General features: G+C 51.2%; 7 protein-coding genes across 7 annotated transcripts; 4 read left to right on the top strand and 3 right to left on the bottom strand.

Moving 5' to 3' along the window:
• T310_7085 (NMDA receptor-regulated protein) lies at window positions 1-557 on the top strand (the record flags this gene model as incomplete). Its single annotated transcript, XM_013470129.1, has 2 exons — window positions 1-31; window positions 94-557. Coding segments are annotated over 2 exons (495 nt in total), but the record flags the coding sequence as incomplete, so codon positions are not given.
• Window positions 558-1,211: 654 nt separating this feature from the next.
• On the bottom strand, window positions 1,212-2,775 carry T310_7084 (TIM complex component Tim54; the record flags this gene model as incomplete). The annotated part of the gene is made up of 2 exons (XM_013470128.1): window positions 1,212-2,620; window positions 2,673-2,775. The coding sequence occupies 2 exons, from the start codon at window positions 2,773-2,775 to the stop codon at window positions 1,212-1,214; spliced, it is 1,512 nt and encodes a 503-aa protein (XP_013325582.1).
• Window positions 2,776-3,910: 1,135 nt separating this feature from the next.
• T310_7083 (Serine/threonine protein kinase) lies at window positions 3,911-6,030 on the top strand (the record flags this gene model as incomplete). The annotated part of the gene is made up of 4 exons (XM_013470127.1): window positions 3,911-4,488; window positions 4,622-5,125; window positions 5,184-5,660; window positions 5,718-6,030. 4 exons carry the CDS (start codon window positions 3,911-3,913, stop codon window positions 6,028-6,030), a joined length of 1,872 nt encoding a protein of 623 aa, XP_013325581.1.
• A 680-nt stretch (window positions 6,031-6,710) lies between these two features.
• T310_7082 (Splicing factor 3a subunit 2) lies at window positions 6,711-7,489 on the bottom strand (the record flags this gene model as incomplete). The annotated part of the gene is made up of 2 exons (XM_013470126.1): window positions 6,711-7,406; window positions 7,478-7,489. The coding sequence occupies 2 exons, from the start codon at window positions 7,487-7,489 to the stop codon at window positions 6,711-6,713; spliced, it is 708 nt and encodes a 235-aa protein (XP_013325580.1).
• A 316-nt stretch (window positions 7,490-7,805) lies between these two features.
• T310_7081 (Tubulin-specific chaperone) lies at window positions 7,806-11,115 on the top strand (the record flags this gene model as incomplete). The annotated part of the gene is made up of 7 exons (XM_013470125.1): window positions 7,806-7,977; window positions 8,060-8,513; window positions 8,568-8,658; window positions 8,726-9,864; window positions 9,976-10,023; window positions 10,102-10,189; window positions 10,246-11,115. The coding sequence occupies 7 exons, from the start codon at window positions 7,806-7,808 to the stop codon at window positions 11,113-11,115; spliced, it is 2,862 nt and encodes a 953-aa protein (XP_013325579.1).
• Window positions 11,116-13,018: 1,903 nt separating this feature from the next.
• Window positions 13,019-15,270, top strand: T310_7080 (C6 finger domain protein; the record flags this gene model as incomplete). Its single annotated transcript, XM_013470124.1, has 3 exons — window positions 13,019-13,663; window positions 13,883-14,303; window positions 14,360-15,270. The coding sequence occupies 3 exons, from the start codon at window positions 13,019-13,021 to the stop codon at window positions 15,268-15,270; spliced, it is 1,977 nt and encodes a 658-aa protein (XP_013325578.1).
• A 987-nt stretch (window positions 15,271-16,257) lies between these two features.
• On the bottom strand, window positions 16,258-17,538 carry T310_7079 (Phosphoglycerate dehydrogenase; the record flags this gene model as incomplete). Its single annotated transcript, XM_013470123.1, has 5 exons — window positions 16,258-16,356; window positions 16,439-16,678; window positions 16,735-17,144; window positions 17,217-17,401; window positions 17,498-17,538. 5 exons carry the CDS (start codon window positions 17,536-17,538, stop codon window positions 16,258-16,260), a joined length of 975 nt encoding a protein of 324 aa, XP_013325577.1.
• Between the last annotated feature and the right edge of the window lie 565 nt (window positions 17,539-18,103).

Below are 18,103 nucleotides of genomic sequence, written 5' to 3'. Positions count from 1 at the left end.
ACGACTGGGTTCGAGGTTCATTTGAGGAGAAGTAAGTTTCCATACACTGAGAATGGCTTTCTGTTTTTGCATTCGCTAATGTTCGTCTGACAGGAAAATACCTTCTTGCGCTTAAATGCCTCCTTGCCGCCCATGCCATTGATTCTTCGGATCCCACATTGCATGTTCAGCTTCTTCGCTTCCGACAAGCTCTCGACAGTCTGCAAGAACCGCTCCCCGCGAAGATCTCGGAGATCGTCTCCAGCGAGTTTGAAGCATTACTTCCCAAGTCCCAGCCACTTGATGAGTGGAACGATTCATTCTTGGCTTCTCACAAGACCAGCGTGGCACATGTCCAAGCTGCGCTTACCGCGCGACTGCTTCTCAGCCCCGACTCCAAATCGCAGTGTGAGCAAGACCTCCTCTCCACTCTCGACATGGAAGATGCCTCGTTAGACAAAGCCATTGCAGGTCTCGACTTGCTCAACGAGTGGAGGAGCAGTTCGGCTGCCAAACAAGCCTACATTGAGAAGGCCCACCAGAAGTGGAGTCAAGCGTCAGCATTCCAGCCAAAATAACGAAATAGCCTTGCCTCCTCTTCCTCTGCAAATGATAGGGTTGGTCTGGGGAAATATAACTAGCATATTGTCCACCTTTTCCCGGGTGTTGCTCGGGAGTGCACATGATGTTGGGCCATGGATGGTGCGAGATAGGGTTTCACTTTCTCTCAAGTGCCGTTCTTTTTCCTTCTCACCCGCTGTGCGAACTACCTCGGGGTGTCAGGTGTGACCCCTTTTGATGTGAACTATATGGAAAAAAGTTCCTATATGACAGTTGAATGTTCTGCTGCTCGTGGGTTATCATAGAAGGTAGGTTGGGTGTGTGGGTCTGGGTGTGTGTGTCCTATCCCATCCCGTCATGTGTACCAGAGAATGAATGAGATATACGAAAGACACAATTGGCATTTCCAAAGGCTTTTCTTCTTTTTTTTTGTATCGAATCTATGGAAGTCTATAGTTACACTCATCTATCTATCCATCAATCCACTTAGGTACCTACCTACTAACCTATTGTAGATATCCACTAGGCAGCGTACAGTACATGCGTACATGCGAAAAAAGACTAACCGACATTATAATATACAGGTAGACAGACATAAAGTTTCAATAATAGTTAGTAGGAGAGGAGGGAGGAGGGAGGGAGGAGGTGAGGAATGGAGTGGATAATTCTCTTCATTCCCCATCCTCATTGTCGAGGTTGCCGATGATAGGCTTCCTCTTCGCCTGCTCTTCATCTTCACCGTAGCCGTACTCGATCCACAGGCGCTTCCAGAGAGGAACGTGTTTGGGTCGCTCCCCTTGGCCCAGGATCCATTCCTTGCCTTCGGCGATTCGCTCCGCGCGCGCCTCTTCCTCCGGAGGCAGGACGTAGCGACGCATTCGGGAGGCGATGCGCGGGTCGAGAACGACGTCGTCGAGCCATTCTCGTTCTTGCCTTTGCTGCTCCTGGTTGTTGCTGTTCTTGTTGTTCTTGTCCTCTTCGCTCTTTTTCGCGGCTTTGCGGACGGATTTGTGCCACTCTTCTTCTTCGTGTTCGAGGGCGGTTTGTTGCTCGTATGCCCGTGCGGATGGGCTGGAAGAGAGGTCGGAAGAGACAGGTTGCGATGAGAAGCCGTCCGTAGTAGCACCGAGCTCGGAGTCAGTGCTGTAAGAACCGTCTTGATACGGTCGGGTGGAGGCGGCGAGGACAACGGCGGCCACCTCTCGTCCCACGCTGTCTGCGAGATAGCGCTGCGTAAGGAAGCGGTAGATGCGGATTGGAGTGTTTAGAAATCCAAGAATGTGCGGGAAAGGAATCGGCGAGGAGGCTTCAAAAGTGGACGGGATGGTGGCAGGGAGACTTCGGGAGGAATATTCGGCCGGCGAGATGTACGCGGGAGTGGGACCCTTTGGTTTGGACGCTTCTTCTGACTTTTTCTCTTCCTTTGAGTCGGCTGAATCTTTCTTTTCTGACGTAGGAGAGGCATCATCTGAAGTCTTCGTTTCTTGTTCCTTGGCGTCCGGGGCTGGCTCTGCGACTGGAGGAGGTGGTGGTGGAGGGTCTAAGGGGCCAAGCCAGCCTTCGTGAAGACCTCGAATATATTCCTTCCATGTATGACGTCCAATAACTATATCCCCACGTGGGCCAGGCTCGTCGTGGACACCCATCCTTTGCCGGATCTCCGCGATGGCAGTATCCGCGTTCTGCTCTTCGACCACAGTGCTTCGCTCGCCAGCCTTTCGTCTGATGCATCGGATTTTCTCTGCCAGCCCGGCTCGGACATCCCCCTCTTTTCTTCCTTCAATCACTTCATAGTCCACCGCGGCGGCAACCAGCACCGGCTTGACATATTCTTGAAAGTACTCCCTGGCCACCCGGAGGCCGTCTCCCGGGGGTGCTGACAAGAACACCGTCAATTTCCTCCGCATCTGTTCCACAGGCAGGGTCTCCTTAGAGATATGGGCGACCAAGGTAGACCATTTCTGCTGTGCGCGCTTCTTCTGTCGGCGATCATAGATGAGCGCACCGGTAAAGGAGCCCGTGATCGTAAGGAAGATCATCCAATTCCGCGAAGGCAATTTGAAGCGAAAATTAGGTAACCCTACTAGTATGAGCCATTGCATCAGAAGCACTACTACAGCAAAAGATCATACCGAGCATCTTGAATGCCGGGTTTGGCGGCCGCGGAGGAGCTTTCGGCGGCGCATTCTGACCGCTTGTAGTCGTAGCGGAGGAGGCTGGAGAACCTTCCGCCATGATCGATCTGATCTATATCAGAGAATAGAATAAATAAAGAACTTATTCCTTGCAGGGCCGCAGAAGACCCCCAAAATACAAGGGAGTAGGTAGCTATGAATGACGGCCAAAAAAGTTCGATGCCGCGGAATCTCAACGGGGCGACGTTAATCCGCACGGAGCCGCTAAACTCTATCTGCACTTTGTACGGGTATGCAGAGTAGACATGTAGGTAACAAAGTGCCAATCCTGCCAGACAATACCCTTGTTTTTTTTTATTGGAGATATTGACATTGACTGTCCTTATTCTGACGGCTATAGTCTGGGAGATGCTGGCTTCTACTAGCTCATTCACTGACAGGACCTTTCTCTGTGAAATTGAAATGCAACCTCTGATTGTATCCTAGATATTCCCTTGATCTCTGCGAAAAAAAAAAGAGCAAGAAGGATGTGACGACCTTCTGACCTACCTTAGAAACCAATCATGTGACATAGATTGTCCTCTCTGGGGACAGTGGTGTAGGACATGAAGTTTCACCAATGTTTACCACCCCACTAAGAGCAGTGCGACCAGAACAGTAGTATCGCCCTTGCCTGCATTCTGCTGGACATCTAGGTGTCCTATGTCCATGGTGTGTCAATAGTCAATACCACTCTGTATTTTGTAGACTGGTGGAGTTACAGTGACCATCAAGCTGGCAGAACGTGTTCTGCTCCCAGGACAAAGTGCCTGGCCTGCCCAAGACCCCTTAGACTCCCTGGAGCTTCCGCCAATCTGCGTGCGCGCCTCTCCACTCTCCCCCGACCGCCTCGCCAGTCTCGCTTGGCGCTGCCTCGGGGACAACTCAACGTCGGCTCTGGGAGTTGTCGGTGCTGTCTCCCTCCTCCCTCGAGGTGTCTGGCAGGTTGGGTTTGCTGGACTATCTCGTTGCTGCTTGGATTGTTTTCTGTTTGATCACAGGAGTCCTCTGGTCTGAGAGCGACTGTCAGGACTGGCCAGCGATCGGCATCGCGTTTCACCTCTTTGGCCCACCTCCTGAAGTCTCTCCCATTCTCTCCTGATTGTCCCCCTCCTCTGCACCTTCTCAGCTCACCACCCCTCACTGGCAGTCATTGACTGTATCTGTGGGCTATTGACCGTGCAAGATCGCTCACAATGGATCCGAATAACAATCGCCTGCACCTGAACTTTGGGTACAATGACCGGAACTACAATGTAGCCAACAACCGCGCCTACCCCACAACGCCCTCCGCATTTCCGCAGCCCATGTACCAGTCTCCCGACTACATCGACGCTCACTCGGCCCAGAATGCTGCTTATGGGCAAGGATACTTCGTGAACAACGCCTATGCTCCTCAGCAGCCGCAGCAGGCCCATTACCCCCTACAGCAGCAACAACAGTATGCGCCGCACAATCTGCAATCTCCCCAGCCAACCTACCAGGGTCGCATGGGCTACAACAATGCCAACGACGGCACCAACGGCTTAGTCCAGCAGTTTTCCAACCAGGATCTGAATGCATCGCCCCGTGCTGGCCTTTCTCCCCGTGCTGCCTCCCCTGCTCAGCGTCCCCGCACTGCCGGCTCGGCCGCAGCACAGCAACAACAGGCGGGACATCTGGCGCCCCGAACAACCGCAGTCCGAAGTCCCAGAATGAGGAAGAGGAGCTTCCGCGATTCCCGGAGCGATACTCGGACAATGTCCACAAGCGTGGAAGGGCAGCGAAGGAGCTGGTCAATGTCTTCTTCCAAGAGAACATTGAACGCGCTCGCGAGCGCAATATGCGGTATGTCCTCGTTTTATATTCGCAGATGATGGAGTCTGCATGCGGATAGTCAATTACTAACCTGCCTTGATCCTGTACAGTTCTGCCAACCTCGACAAGCTGCTCCAAAGCAACAGCATGCCCGATGCAAAGAAGCGTCAGGAGGCGGAAACTTTGGCCAAGAAAGAATCCAGGTTCCTCCGTTTTCTGCGCACCAAGGAGACTCCCGCAAACTTCCAGACCATCAAGGTCATCGGAAAGGGTGCATTTGGTGAAGTCAGGCTGGTCCAGCGGAAAAGCGATGGCAAGATCTATGCGCTCAAATCCCTCATCAAGTCGGAAATGTTCAAGAAAGATCAGTTGGCCCACGTTCGTGCCGAGCGAGACATCCTGGCGGATTCCAAGGACAACCCGTGGCTGGTCAAACTGCACGCCTCCTTCCAGGACAGCGCATATCTATACCTTCTGATGGAGTTCTTACCCGGCGGTGATCTGATGACAATGCTCATAAAGTACGAGATCTTTTCCGAGGATATCACCCGATTTTACATGGCCGAAATCGTCATGGCAATTGAGGCCGTGCACAAGCTTGGTTTCCTCCATCGGTAGGTTATCCGTTTAATAATTAATATTGGCAGCTCATGTGTTTACTATTAATTCCAGGGACATCAAGCCGGATAATATCCTCTTAGACCGCGGTGGTCATATCAAACTCACCGATTTCGGCTTGTCCACCGGAGGGAAGAAGACACATGACAATGCTTACTATCAAAACCTCCTCAAGAATTCCACTGCCAAGGACAAGAACCGCAACTCGGGATACTTCTCAGAATCCATCAACCTGACCGTCTCCAACCGTAGTCAGATCAATACCTGGCGGAAGTCTCGTCGTGCCATGGCCTATTCTACTGTCGGAACTCCCGACTACATCGCCCCCGAGATCTTCAACGGCCAAGGATACACTTATCTGTGCGATTGGTGGTCGGTTGGTGCCATTATGTTCGAGTGTCTGGTCGGATGGCCTCCATTCTGTGCGGAAGACACTACGGATACCTACCGGAAGATCGTAAACTGGAAAGAGTGCCTTTACTTCCCTGAGGATCTCGTTCTATCGCGTGAGTCGGAGTCGTTAATCCGAGCGTGAGTATCCCCCCTTCCCTAAACGATCGATTGCCCGTGCTGACTTTCAATTCCCAGCTTCCTATGCGATGCCGAACATCGTATTGGTAATGAAGGTGGCCAGCACGGCGGTGCGACCCAAATCAAGAATCACCCCTTCTTCCGTGGAGTGGTGTGGGATCAGCTGCGCAAGATCCGTGCTCCTTTCGAGCCAAAGCTCACCTCGAACGTGGATGTATCCTACTTCCCGGTCGACGAAATTCCTCAGGAAGACACCAGTGCGCAGCACCGTGCTCAAGCTCGCGCAATGCCGGAAGAGCAAGAGGCGGAAATGAGCTTGCCCTTCATCGGCTACACGTACAAGGCGTTCAACGCTTTCCAGGGAAGTTAAACAGGCAGCTGGTTTGCACGATCATACCCCTTCCCACGGACGTCAGCTCTGTTGGGACTCGAGTGAACATCTGTTTTTTGACTTTACACGTCACTGGGCATGCAGCGAAAGTATTTTGTTTTACCATAATAATGATGGTCTCTGCATTAGCATCCAGCACTTTTTTTTTCTTCTATTAGAAGCAATTTACGAATATCCTGGGACGAAATAAAGCATCTTTTTTTTTTGTTAGTTATTCATAAGCCAGCCGTTGATGGTGAAAAGCAGGTGCATATCTGAGTTAGAGTTAGCAAAGAGAAATTCTTTTCAGCGCTGATGGCGTCAATGTTAAATCTCCTAAACCGTATAACACTATAACGTTTAACTGCTGCGTAAGGGGGAGAAATCTAGTCGACGGCAATTTCCAGGGTGCGAGGACTTCGTCGAAACGAATAAGGAATTTCTTCTAATTCTAGCGTAGGAATGAATAAGCAAGCATCGTCCTTTCGATAACTTGTATTATAAATCCTAAAGGAAGGCTTCTAATTATGTGCTCATAACAAAACCGTACTCCCAGCTAGGACCCGAGCAAAGAAAAAAAAAGGAAATTACATGGCCCCCTCTTAACGCCATTCATTTGAAAAACAAAATCCCAATTTTATACTTTTTGTTCCCTCCATGCAGTGACCAGATATCATGTCCTAAGACTTGGGAGCCAACCCTGGAACTCCGCTGTATCTTTCCTCCCGCTCAGTCTTGAACATGATCTGGATCCAAAACTCCTTGCTGTCTTCATCCCACCATGTCCAGTATTTCCCTTCCCGGCGATCGATCTCTCTGGCCTGCAACTTAAACCCACACGTCTGGTACGGCTCTGCGGCGACCAACAGGTACTGAAAGTTCTTGTCGGGGGGTTCGTCCACTTTCTGCTCAAAGGCAGACATGAAACGCACCCGGGGCACGACTCCCGGTGTGATTTCCTGATACTGCAGCTGGAACAGCAGACCCAGCTGTCGCGTCATGGGATCCCGCACCTTGGTGATCTTGTATCCGGGACGACCGATCTTGACCGTGTTCTTCTTCACCTGCACGCCCATCGCACCGGGCATGAGGGCGGGTTCCTGATTCTTGCCCTCCTTCTGTTCTCGCGCCGCTCGACGCGCGAGGTTGGTCTGGTGTTTGCGGCCCTGCGTGTGGGCGAGGTAGGAGCCGTCATTCTGGTGCACGGTCAGACATAACCGACACTCGAAGCTGCCGACGTGGTTCTTGAAGAAGTACGGATCCTTGTCGAGATCGATCGTCTCCAGCGCAAGCTTGCGGAGACGTTCTCGCCGGTCAGCATTGGTGGCCGAGTGCGATGCGACACCACCGCCACCGAACTTGGAGCCTGCGCGGTTCTATTCAAATCAAATTGATTTGGTTAGATTGGGTCCACGCAAACAAACATCTCTAAATTGAATGTACTCACCTGATAATCCATGGCGGCTCTGCTTTGCGAGCGCCGCTGTCTATCTCTTTATATGTAGAATATGCTTCGTTGGAGTATCAGAAGCTAGTCGAAGGCTCACTTGACGTTGAATTCAGTCGGTGGCGCTCAAGCTTGGTTGGGCGGAGATGAGCGGCAGAATAAGAAGCGTTCAGCAAGTCTCCGCGCCCAGCATGTGATCCGCGAGCTGTCATTGGCTGCAATGCGTTTTAACTAGAACACCACTTTATCATGGAAATAATACTATGGAAATACGTGCGTACTATTGCATTCGATATATGATACCCAGTTATGTGTCTTTGATGCAGATATGAGTCAGAACTTCTACGAAGGTCAGCGATTGTCCTTCGAGGGTGCACTATGCACTGTTCGATACATCGGTGAGGTCGAGGGCACGAAAGGCGACTGGCTCGGGGTCGAATGGGACGATCCAACGCGGGGGAAGCATTCCGGAGAGCATAAGGGAGTAAAATATTTCACATGTAACAACCCTTATCTTTTTTTCTTCCCTTTAGGGCCTAATCTTAATGACAACTTCCAATATGCTTATATGAAACCTTTCAGGCAAGAGTAAACAACCTACGGCGGGGTCGTTCGTCCGGCCAAATAGGCCCGCCGATCAGCCCCGGGGTTTCCTCGAGGCGCTGCGTCAGAAGTACGCATCTGAATTTGAAGAGGAGTTGGCGAGACGAAGCAAAGGCGAGGATGCTGCTCGATTGCACGACTTGATCTACATCGGCAGCAAGGTCGTCGAAGAAGTCGGCTTCGAGAAGATCAGGAAGCAGCTCGCCGAATTGCAGGAGCTGAGGATCGTTCTCCTGGATGGCTTACTTGTCGCAGGTGTCCTGGCTGATCATAATAATGATGACCCTGAAAGGAGGGAGGAGGAATTGAGAAGAATCGAGAAGACTTGCCCCAAAATTATTGAGCTTGACCTCAGCCGAAATCTTCTCCGGCGGTGGCTGGACGTTCAGGATATATGCAAACAGCTGAAGCAGCTCAGGAGGCTGAAACTTAAGTAAGTCTTCATGTCCTCGTTCGTCTCTTTGATTTATACTGAACCCCTGTACAGCGGGAATCGTTTTGAGACTGTCCGGTCTGGTCTGGTATTCAACGGCATCTCCGAGCTGCATTTAGACGAGACATTCTTGTCCTGGGACGAGGTAGGAGAATGGATCCTTTTCCATGCAGATTTCACGACTATACTTATCTAATTGATCGTTATATCAGATTGCCCTCCTATCACATCAATTTCCCTCCCTGACATCCTTGACGGCATCTACGAACTACATATCGTTGATATCCAGTCCCCTATCTACAACAATTCGGAATTTGACACTCGAACACAACGAAATCACGTCATTATCGTCCATTCGACTCCTCGCATCGCTACCAAACCTCGAACGCCTTTCCCTGCGCGGAAACAACATCAGCAGTGTGGTCTTTTCAGAGTCTACGAATAACGATGATACTCCGTTTCAGTTCTCGCCTAGTTTGAAATATCTGGACGTTTCTCACAATCGAATCGACTCGTGGCTGTTTGTCAATGCGCTTCCGACTATCTTCCCCGGCCTGTCGTCGCTGCGAATCTCTGACAATCCGCTCTACGACCAACCCGTGGCGCCAACATATGTGACCAATCTACCCGAGAAACCGATGACGGTGGACGAGGCCTTCATGCTGACATTGGCTCGGCTCGGCGCTCTCACAACCCTCAATTTCAGCAAGATCTCCCAGCAGGACCGTACCAATGGCGAGCTTTACTATTTGTCTCTGGTCGGCAAAGAACTGTCCGCTTTCCCGCAGAGCGAAGAAAAGAACATACTTTCCAAACACCCCAGGTACGCGGAACTGTGTGAGATCTACGGCGAGCCGACCATCAAGCGGGCCACAGATGCCTCGCAGAGCACGACCATCAACCCACGATCCGTGGCAGCCAGACTGGTGAATTTCAAGTTCTATCTCCCCCTCTCTTCGCCATTGGCCACCTCAGGGAAGAGAGAGCAATCATGTGAGATTCCCAGGACATTCGACATCTACAGAATCAAAGCCATCGTTTCTCGTCTCTTCGAACTCCCGCCACTGAAATTCAGACTGATCTGGGAAACCGATGAGTGGGATCCTGTCGAGGAAGTCAATATCGGCGGGGAAGAATGGGACAGTGATAGCGATGGCGATCAAGAAGATGTGAGGGTTAGCCACGAAACCGGCTCTGGCTCTGAATCTGGCAAGATGCAAGCCCCCGTCATGACCAAAGAGGACGGAAGCAAATTTGTCAAACGAGAGGTGGAATTGACGGATTCGACGCGACAGGTTGGATTCTGGTTCGATGACAACCTACGTGAGGCGAGAGTCCGAATCGAAGCTCTGTGAGCAGGGTTCATTGATGCATGTAATGAGCCTAATTCGTATAAATCATCTGAACCGTAATCTACCTTTCCCAGTTAACATAATTTATGTCTTCAATTTCGTATATATAGTGGCTGTTCGATATGCATGTTGATGGGTGCATGTAAATACATGGTACAGTAAGTAAGTACACTTTGTTGCGGCGATCCAAGCTCCCCGTTGTGGCACTCCGGGACTAGCTTAACTCTCCTGCCAAGTTCTCGACCTCAACCACAGCCGAAGTCATCACAGTTTCAGTCCTACCATCTAGGCTCTCTCGCAATGGCAGAATACTGGAAGTCAACGGTAAGGTTTTGCTGCTTTTAATCGTACTTTTCTGGCCTTTTCTAACGACGTCAAAGCCTAGGTACTGGTGCAAACACTGCAAGGTCTTCGTCCGCGACACTCCCTTTGAACGGAACCAGCATGAAGCGACCGCGAAGCACCAGGCGAACCTGAAGCGGTTCCTCCGGGAAATACATCGCAACAACGAGCGCGAGGAGCGCGAGAAACAGAAGGCCAAAGATGAGGTCCAGCGACTGAGCAGTCTGGTGTCGGGAGCTCCGGGGGCAAGGGCAGCCGATTCAGCCCGGAATAATCGTCCTTCGGCGGCGTCTTCGGCGGAATCGCGTCCGGCGACTCTGGAAGAGAGGAAAAAGCAGATGGCTCAGCTCGCGGACATGGGCGTGGCGATTCCGGAAGAGTTTCGACGGGATATGGCCATGGCGGGCGAGTGGCAGACTGTCTCTGAACGAGTGATTATGCCTCGTGAGGAGAAGGAGGAGGAAGAAGAGAAGAAGGAAGGGACAGAATCCACGCCTCTGAACATCGGTGTGCGAAAACGCAAACATGAGGGTGAAGAGGAGGAGGAAGAGGAAGAACCGCAGAACAGGCCTGCCCGAAAGCCATGGGGTTCTGCCACGCGAAGTTATCCCGGTGCAGAGGAGGATGACGATCTGGATGCGCTCCTCGAAAAAACCAAGGATATTAAGCGCAAAGCCCCCGTCTCTGAAGGTGTCAAGCCGGAGCCGAAATCTGAAGAGACGGAAGGTCAACCGCAAAATGAAGGGGCGCCGCTCGCCCCGGAATCAGCCCCAGAACCTTCAATCAAAAAGGAGGAGTCTACTGAAGGGGATTCTCCCGCAGTTCCGCCGCCACCAGGAGGTGATGCGCAGGAAGACGTACCGGGAGTGGTCTTCAAGAAGCGCAAAAACAAACCTTTGAAAAAGTAGCACTTAATACGTCCATGGGGCTCTATTTTGTCAAGCAGTTCGTTCTCTGTCTCGGACAGATACCTCGATTCTGCCGAATCTGCGGTTCACAGAAGCCATACCTACCAGCTTCTATGGGCATCCGTCTTCCAAGAATGCTGATCCTGCTCTACAGCAGGACATGCTCTTGTATACTTTTACACCAGGATGCATGTGTTCTCAGCACGCACCAGCGCGCCTTGCATGAGGAGGCACAACCGTCTTGTTAACTTTAGCTGCGATCTGATAAATCGCATGGATAGGGGTCCGTTTATGTGCCTAGTGCAGGGTGGCTCTACTTGCTCTGGTCCTTTGATGTGGCATTGACCGGGATCAAATGTCAAGTCTTCCATAAGAGAAGGGAGACTTCTGGAAAACAGCTCTATTGCTGATGGCAATCCCTCCTTAGAGATTACTATGCAGCGTCTATGATGATAGCAATGCAATTGCTTCTCGCGCCAGAGAGCTTCTCAGATTATTTCTTAGTAAATAGACCTGTAGATGGCCAAAGATAAACAAACAAAATACTAGGCAATGAATCATTGATAGTAAATTTGATGAAGCTAAATTCCTGCCTGAGGCTACAGCCAGGTACACAGGCTACCGCAACTTGGTGCATGGGATCTTCTCAGATTTACTCTTCCGGGACTTCACAGATAGATGAGATACCATTCACTGTATCATCAGAAGTAGAACCAGTCGTGAAGATAGATATTTAGAAATTATGCACTGTAGTCTGTAAGCTTGTAATGTCTGAAAAAATTGATTGGCCACTGCATTGCCACTTTCTAGCAGCAGTTAATACCAACTATGGTCCTGATCAAAGATTTACCTGCTCTACAGTTTTAATTATCCACGTTCATCACTTGCAGCGCTGGCGGTGGTCACTTCTAAGTTAATTAGTGACTCTCCGCCGTCACGGTCCCGGGCCCTGCGCGGGCTTAAATTAGACGCGGTCAGATCCGGGCCTGTGCCGGAACTCACCTTGCGACTTTCCTCAGCTTTGTTCCTCCAGATTGAGCTGCCCTTGGGTACTCGACCTGGCCACAGGCTGCCCCTCCCTGTGCTCTCTCTCTTTTTTCCGATCGCATTGCGCTTCAAATTTTTAATTACCACTGTCTTCAGCTCTGGTCTCCTGTCGTGCTTGGCTGGTTGCAAAGGCGTCGGGGGTTGGCGATCATATTTATCAGTAAGTTACCTGGCAAAAGAGCTCTCTCTTCCCAAGGTTCTGCTCCCTTATCATTTGTTTTATTATCGCAATCGGCAAAACTCCCAGAGGTGCATTGCAGCTATTACTGCTCAGTGTGCTTGTTATTCAATCTGGAAGGACCACAGCCTTTTTTTTTTGGCATCGTGTTTCTCTGGTGGTTCTCTATGCCATCTCTGCTCGCATTGCCAGTAGCAGCGGCAGCTTATGCTTCCTGCGACTGCGATAACCTGAACAGATGCTTTCATGGCACCAGTGCTGGCAGTAGGAGCTTGCAGGTGGCAGAGCTACATACTCTTCCTTGGATGTGGTTATCTGCGTGTGTCTTCCTTGCACCACCAGCCGGATGGCATCGCGCATGAGCATTTTGCTGCTGCACATAACCACCTAAGGATATGAGCTGCTAGCTCTTGCTGCAATTGCAGAACATATTGACTACAATGCTATGCAGAGATCTACTGGCCTTTTTTACCTGCTTTGATCAAGATTTTATCGCCACTGCTATTGCCATCTCGGTGCTCATTGTTACCAGCCTACTGGTGAATTTGTGACTAATGTTGTTGATTGCATAGTCTAGATGACCCTTTAATCCCCACTGCCCCGTTATCGCCGAGAGATACACTGGAACTGTCTGGTTGTTGGTAGTCGGAGGAACTCGTGCAGGAGTCCTGCGGGAAAATGTCGGAAACCGATCCGACGTCGAATCCTCCACCCCCGGTATCAGCAGAAGCGCAAGCACCGGCGCCAGCGTCAGTAGCAACATCAGCGCCCACAACTGCGCCTGCGCCTGCTCCTGCGCAGGTTCCTGCTCCTACGCCGGCTTCTACTGCTTCTGCTCCCACACCTGCACCCGCACCTGAACCCGCGCCCGTGTCTGCGCCTACATCTGCGCCTGTGCCAGCATCAGTACCAGCATCAGTACCAGCGCCAGCGCCAGCGACAGTGCCAGCAACAGCGCCAACAGCTACACCGGCACCAGCGCCAGCTCAAACAGCTACACCCGCGCCAGCACCGGCACCGGCACCGGCACAAGCGCCTTCGGTACCAGCAACATACCCGTCTTCCACAGATGTCTCCTCTCCAAACCACCTGCCGACTCAAACACAGGCCCCAATTGGGTCGCCTCTACCGTCTACAATGCCTCCAATGCCGCCAATGGGACAGTACATTCCTGGATACTCACCGGGAATGCCACAAATGGGAGTGCAGGGCGGCCAGATGAGTTACCAACTGCCTGGGGACCCTAGAGCAAGGACGCACAAGAAGGAGGTAAAGAGGCGAACAAAAACAGGCTGTTTGACATGCCGAAAGCGCAGAATAAAGGTACGTGTGCACCGAGCAGTCGGGGTGGTTGGCGCGATGGGATGGTTGTGGTGCGGAGACGCGGAAGGTTTTCCACGCTATAAGCTGTCGCTTATTTTGCTGCAATACCTTCTATTAGAACCCCGCCCATTGCTGTCCCACATTTCAGGCCTGCGCGCACCCAACCTTTGAGTGAATAAATTTCCCAGCCTGCTAACATGCAATTGGTATTCCGTTCAGTGTGATGAAGGGCACCCGGTCTGCAGAAATTGCGTCAAAAGCAAACGCGAGTGCCTAGGCTACGACCCGGTTTTTCGGCCGCAACCCGCGCCGTCGGCCATACAACCAGCTCCAAATCCCGCCCCTTCTCTCGTCGTCAATCCTCAGGATCCTCCTTCCTCGTACCCCGCAGCGCCGCCTGGATACGTTCCTGCGTCGAGCCAGCCTTTCGCGCCGTCGGTGCAGTCAGACTCGTCCACTCAATCCCACGATCAAGTGAACAGGACCGGGGCCGAGCCCTCCGTAGAAGGGAGCGATACTATGTCGGCCATGGCCAGCGTTCAAGATGCCGTTGATGGCTCTCTGTCTCAGACCGCGGGGACTCCGTCTGCGACAGCGCCGTCGATAGCCAGGCCGCCGTCTGGGCAGTTCGGTAAACAAGGTTCGTTGTCCTCAAGGGCTGTGGTTCAGAATATTCTTCGACTGACGGACTTACAGATAAAGTCAAAATTCAGGACCTGCTCGCCCTCCAAGGCATTCCTCCTCCCCCTCCATATCCCATTGTCCCCATTCAACAAACCCGTCTGGACCAGATCCAGACCATCTACCTTCACACGTATGCGCCCGCGATCGACCGCTTCTTGGAAACGCGTTGGTTCCGGGATAAGGGTTTGTCTCAGCTCTTGACCAACGCTCAGCTTATGGCGCAATACTCTGCTCTTATTGACGCGTTTGACGACCCCAAGATTTCCGATCCTGCGGTCCGGAGCCGTGTTGAGAGCTTCGAAGCGTCGGTCGTGTGGGACACCATGTCCATCTGCCGTTCGGCGCGTAACTTGGTCCGCAACGGAAACCCAGAACCGATCCAGGAGTATGATCTGTTGACCGCGGCGAACCGGTTCGACGTCTTCGAAGCCCTCATCACGGATGACTATCTAAAAGAGAATCCGCTGCGGGACGACCTGAATCGGGACACACCCGCCAACCCGCCTACGCTAGCGGACCAACTTCGACGAAGATCGCTGAGCTTCTGGGATTGCATTGGGCATTTTCTTACCCTGCATGATAACGAAGCCGCGGCGGGGGTGGAGATCGATGAGACGCTGGCTCGCGCTCGTGGGCTGCTGGATCAAATCGAGAACCGAGACGTGATCTATTCGATTGCCATTGGACGCCATCTCGGGCAGCGCTGGATCGACTATCCCCGCAGCAGGCCACCATTCGACAACCTGGGCGATGAAAGAAATCCCGGGACCAAACTTTACGTGGCGCAGAAATTCATCGAAGAAGAGGCCAGGGAGAAGGGTACGAACCAGGTGGTCAGGCGGCTATGTGGGATGGTGGTCCGACTGTGGGAGATAAAATACAGTTTTTCGGAGCATCTGAAATATGTGCGCGCGTCGAACTAGGTGCGCTCTTTTTTTTCCTGGGTGCTCGCATGCACATCATGTTTTTTCACTTCTCTTGGGCTTCGGGACAGCATGCGGAGTTCAGGTGGTTTTCCTCGAATTCGGCGAACAGTGTCTCGGATGGGGTTGACAGAGGCGTTCTGAGATCTTCATATTGACATTGGGACATATTCTGATATTGTTTAAACGATACCGATGCATGTGGTTGTGTTTTTCTCACATCTCTCATCCCGATCATCCCGATCCTCCCGATTTTCTCGATCCTCCTGATCCTTCCTTCACGGTAGTCGCTTTGATACATACGGCTTCTGTCTGTACACCCCACCGAGGTATCATCATTTGTACTCGAATTTTTTTCCCCCCTTTTCTTTTTTTTTCCTTTACGTTTTCTTCTTCACATGAGATGAGATGAGAGACGAGGCGGAATTACTATTACGTGCTCTGTTGATGATGATCAAACAAAACAAAAAGCAAAAAAAGAAAAAGAAGTTCATACATGTGATACACACATACATACATACAATTCATGCGTGTACCTTACTTAAGATATCTTCTAGACCTAGTCTAGTCTAGGATTGTCCTATTATTAGTGGCACAGACAGGTTTGGTTCACCTTCATATGAGAAAGGGTGATCGATCTTTGTATGTATGTACCATTCATACGAAAAAAAATGAAGTAACAAACTGCTTATTTTTTTTCCCCCCAAGGTAGTAAGTAGTTAAGTTAGTTTGCCAAAAGTTTTCTTAGAAAAAAAAAAGAGGATGTATTAATTAATTAGGGTAGGATATATATGTATGAGAATTTCCTGCTGTGAAGTAGCCAGTTTATCTATATTGTATTTGTATTCGTATAAGTGTATGTATCTGTGTATGTATATGTCTTCATCTTCGTCATCCAGCTTTATTTATATTCCCTTTCTTTCCTTCCTTCCTTCTTTCTTTCTGGGTATTATTTCTCATTCATTCATCTTTATTATTATTATTCCCTCACAAATCCGCCTGTTCGGGAACCGGACTCTTCAACTTGCCCGTTTCGAGTGCCAGACGGACGTTCTCGATCGCCCATTCCTCCATGGCGGTTTGTGTCTGGAGGATATATCGTTAGCAAAAAGCCCACAAAAACACACAATATGATTGATTGATACACGATCGAGAGGCAGGCACCTACCTCAACAGTCCATGTCCCCATGTGCGGCACCAGCATCACCTTCGGATTCCGTAGCAGACCCGGGTGGATCTTGGGCTCTTCCTCGAAGACGTCCAGTCCCGCGGACCAGACTTTGCCGCTGTCCAGGGCTTCGACGAGCGCGGCTTCGTCCATCACGGCTCCGCGCGCGGTGTTGACGATGACGACGCCGTCCTTCATTTTCGCGAATTCGGGTTTGCCGATTATGTGGCGCGTGTTTTTCTACGTAGAGTACAAAAATTTAGCAGGTGGTTTGGTTATTCCTGAGGAGTACTTACATTCAAAGGCAAATTCAAGCTAAGCACATCGCTCCTCGCGAGGAGCTCATCGAACGAGACGTACTCCGCCCCGCCAGCCAGCTCGTCGCTTAACTTGCGCCGGTTGTGGTAGATGACGCGCATGCCAAACGCTTCGGCTTTCTTCTTCAGGTTGCGCCCGATGCCGCCCATGCCCAGGATGCCCAGGACTTTGCCTTCGGGGTCGTGGCCGAGCGCTGGCGGCGGCTGACCGCGCCATTTCCCCTCGCGCAGCGCCTGCATGCCCGTGTTGAAGTTGCGCAAAGCGCCGATGATGAGGAACATGTTCACGTCGGCGGTCGCGTCGTCGACGGCTGTCGGCACGTTCGATACCCGGATCGGAGGGTCTCGCGCGCTGCAAGCGTGGACGTCGATCTGGTCGTATCCAGCACCTAGTGAAGAAACGGAACACTAGTAAGTCGGAGCAATTCTGGTGGTCGGAGGAGAAAGCTAGCTGTACACACCGCAATGAGCAAGGAATCTCAACGACTTGGGCAGCGCCTGCACAATCTCCTCGTCAATGTTGCCCGTGATGGAGGCCGAGCCGAACGTGCGATACGCGACGACGACGCCGTCCAGCTTGCCGTCGCGACACTCCTGGATGAACTCTGCTCGATTGGTTGCTGTGGGAGTGACCAGGTCGGCGAGGCTGCTCAGGGATTGCCATGCTTGGTGTGCACTTGGCAGGATGTCTTGTTAGCGACGTTCATCTTTCACATGGCAGAAAGGCAGAAAAAGGACATACTGGTCGATCTGACCGAGAAGCAGCACTTTCGGACGAGTCATGGTTCCAATCGATGTTGTTCCGTGGTCGCGATCAATTTATGTCCCTTCAGATGCGGCTGTTAGCAGGTTGATCAATGGCAGCTTCTGTTCCCATCTTTTTAGAAACACGAATAAAAGAACTAAAATCTGACGGAGACGATATTGACAGTTTCTCGCGCTGATATATATCGATGCGCAGCGATAAGGAGAGAGTACAGTACAGTACATATCTGGATCAATCAATCGATCGCGTACCAAAAAATAATAACAAAACACTCTCAGATTGACAATCGCTATATTACCATCTATGAAGAAGGAGAAACAAGTAGTTAGTTAATAGTTAATTATTATTAACCAAACCCCACAGACAGAAAAGGCTGCGGAGAGAAATGCGGCGACCACTCCGAGGAGGCGAGAGCCCCGCCACCGTGCTATCAGACAGGATAGGGAAAGAGACTTAGATACCCGCGGGGAACTTGTAGTAGGTGGGGTCAAATACGAAGCTCACTTCAGTGTCATCGCTGCTTCTGCCTAGGTGGGCAATTATTCCTATCTAAGAATAATTATTGCCTATTTATGAATCCTG

This window comes from Rasamsonia emersonii, assembly GCF_000968595.1.
Source record: "Rasamsonia emersonii CBS 393.64 chromosome Unknown ctg1118621760499, whole genome shotgun sequence".
Lineage (NCBI taxonomy): Eukaryota > Fungi > Ascomycota > Eurotiomycetes > Eurotiales > Trichocomaceae > Rasamsonia > Rasamsonia emersonii.
The sequence above is the reverse complement of the archived record's forward strand: the minus strand, read 5'-3'. Positions and strand labels throughout refer to the sequence as shown.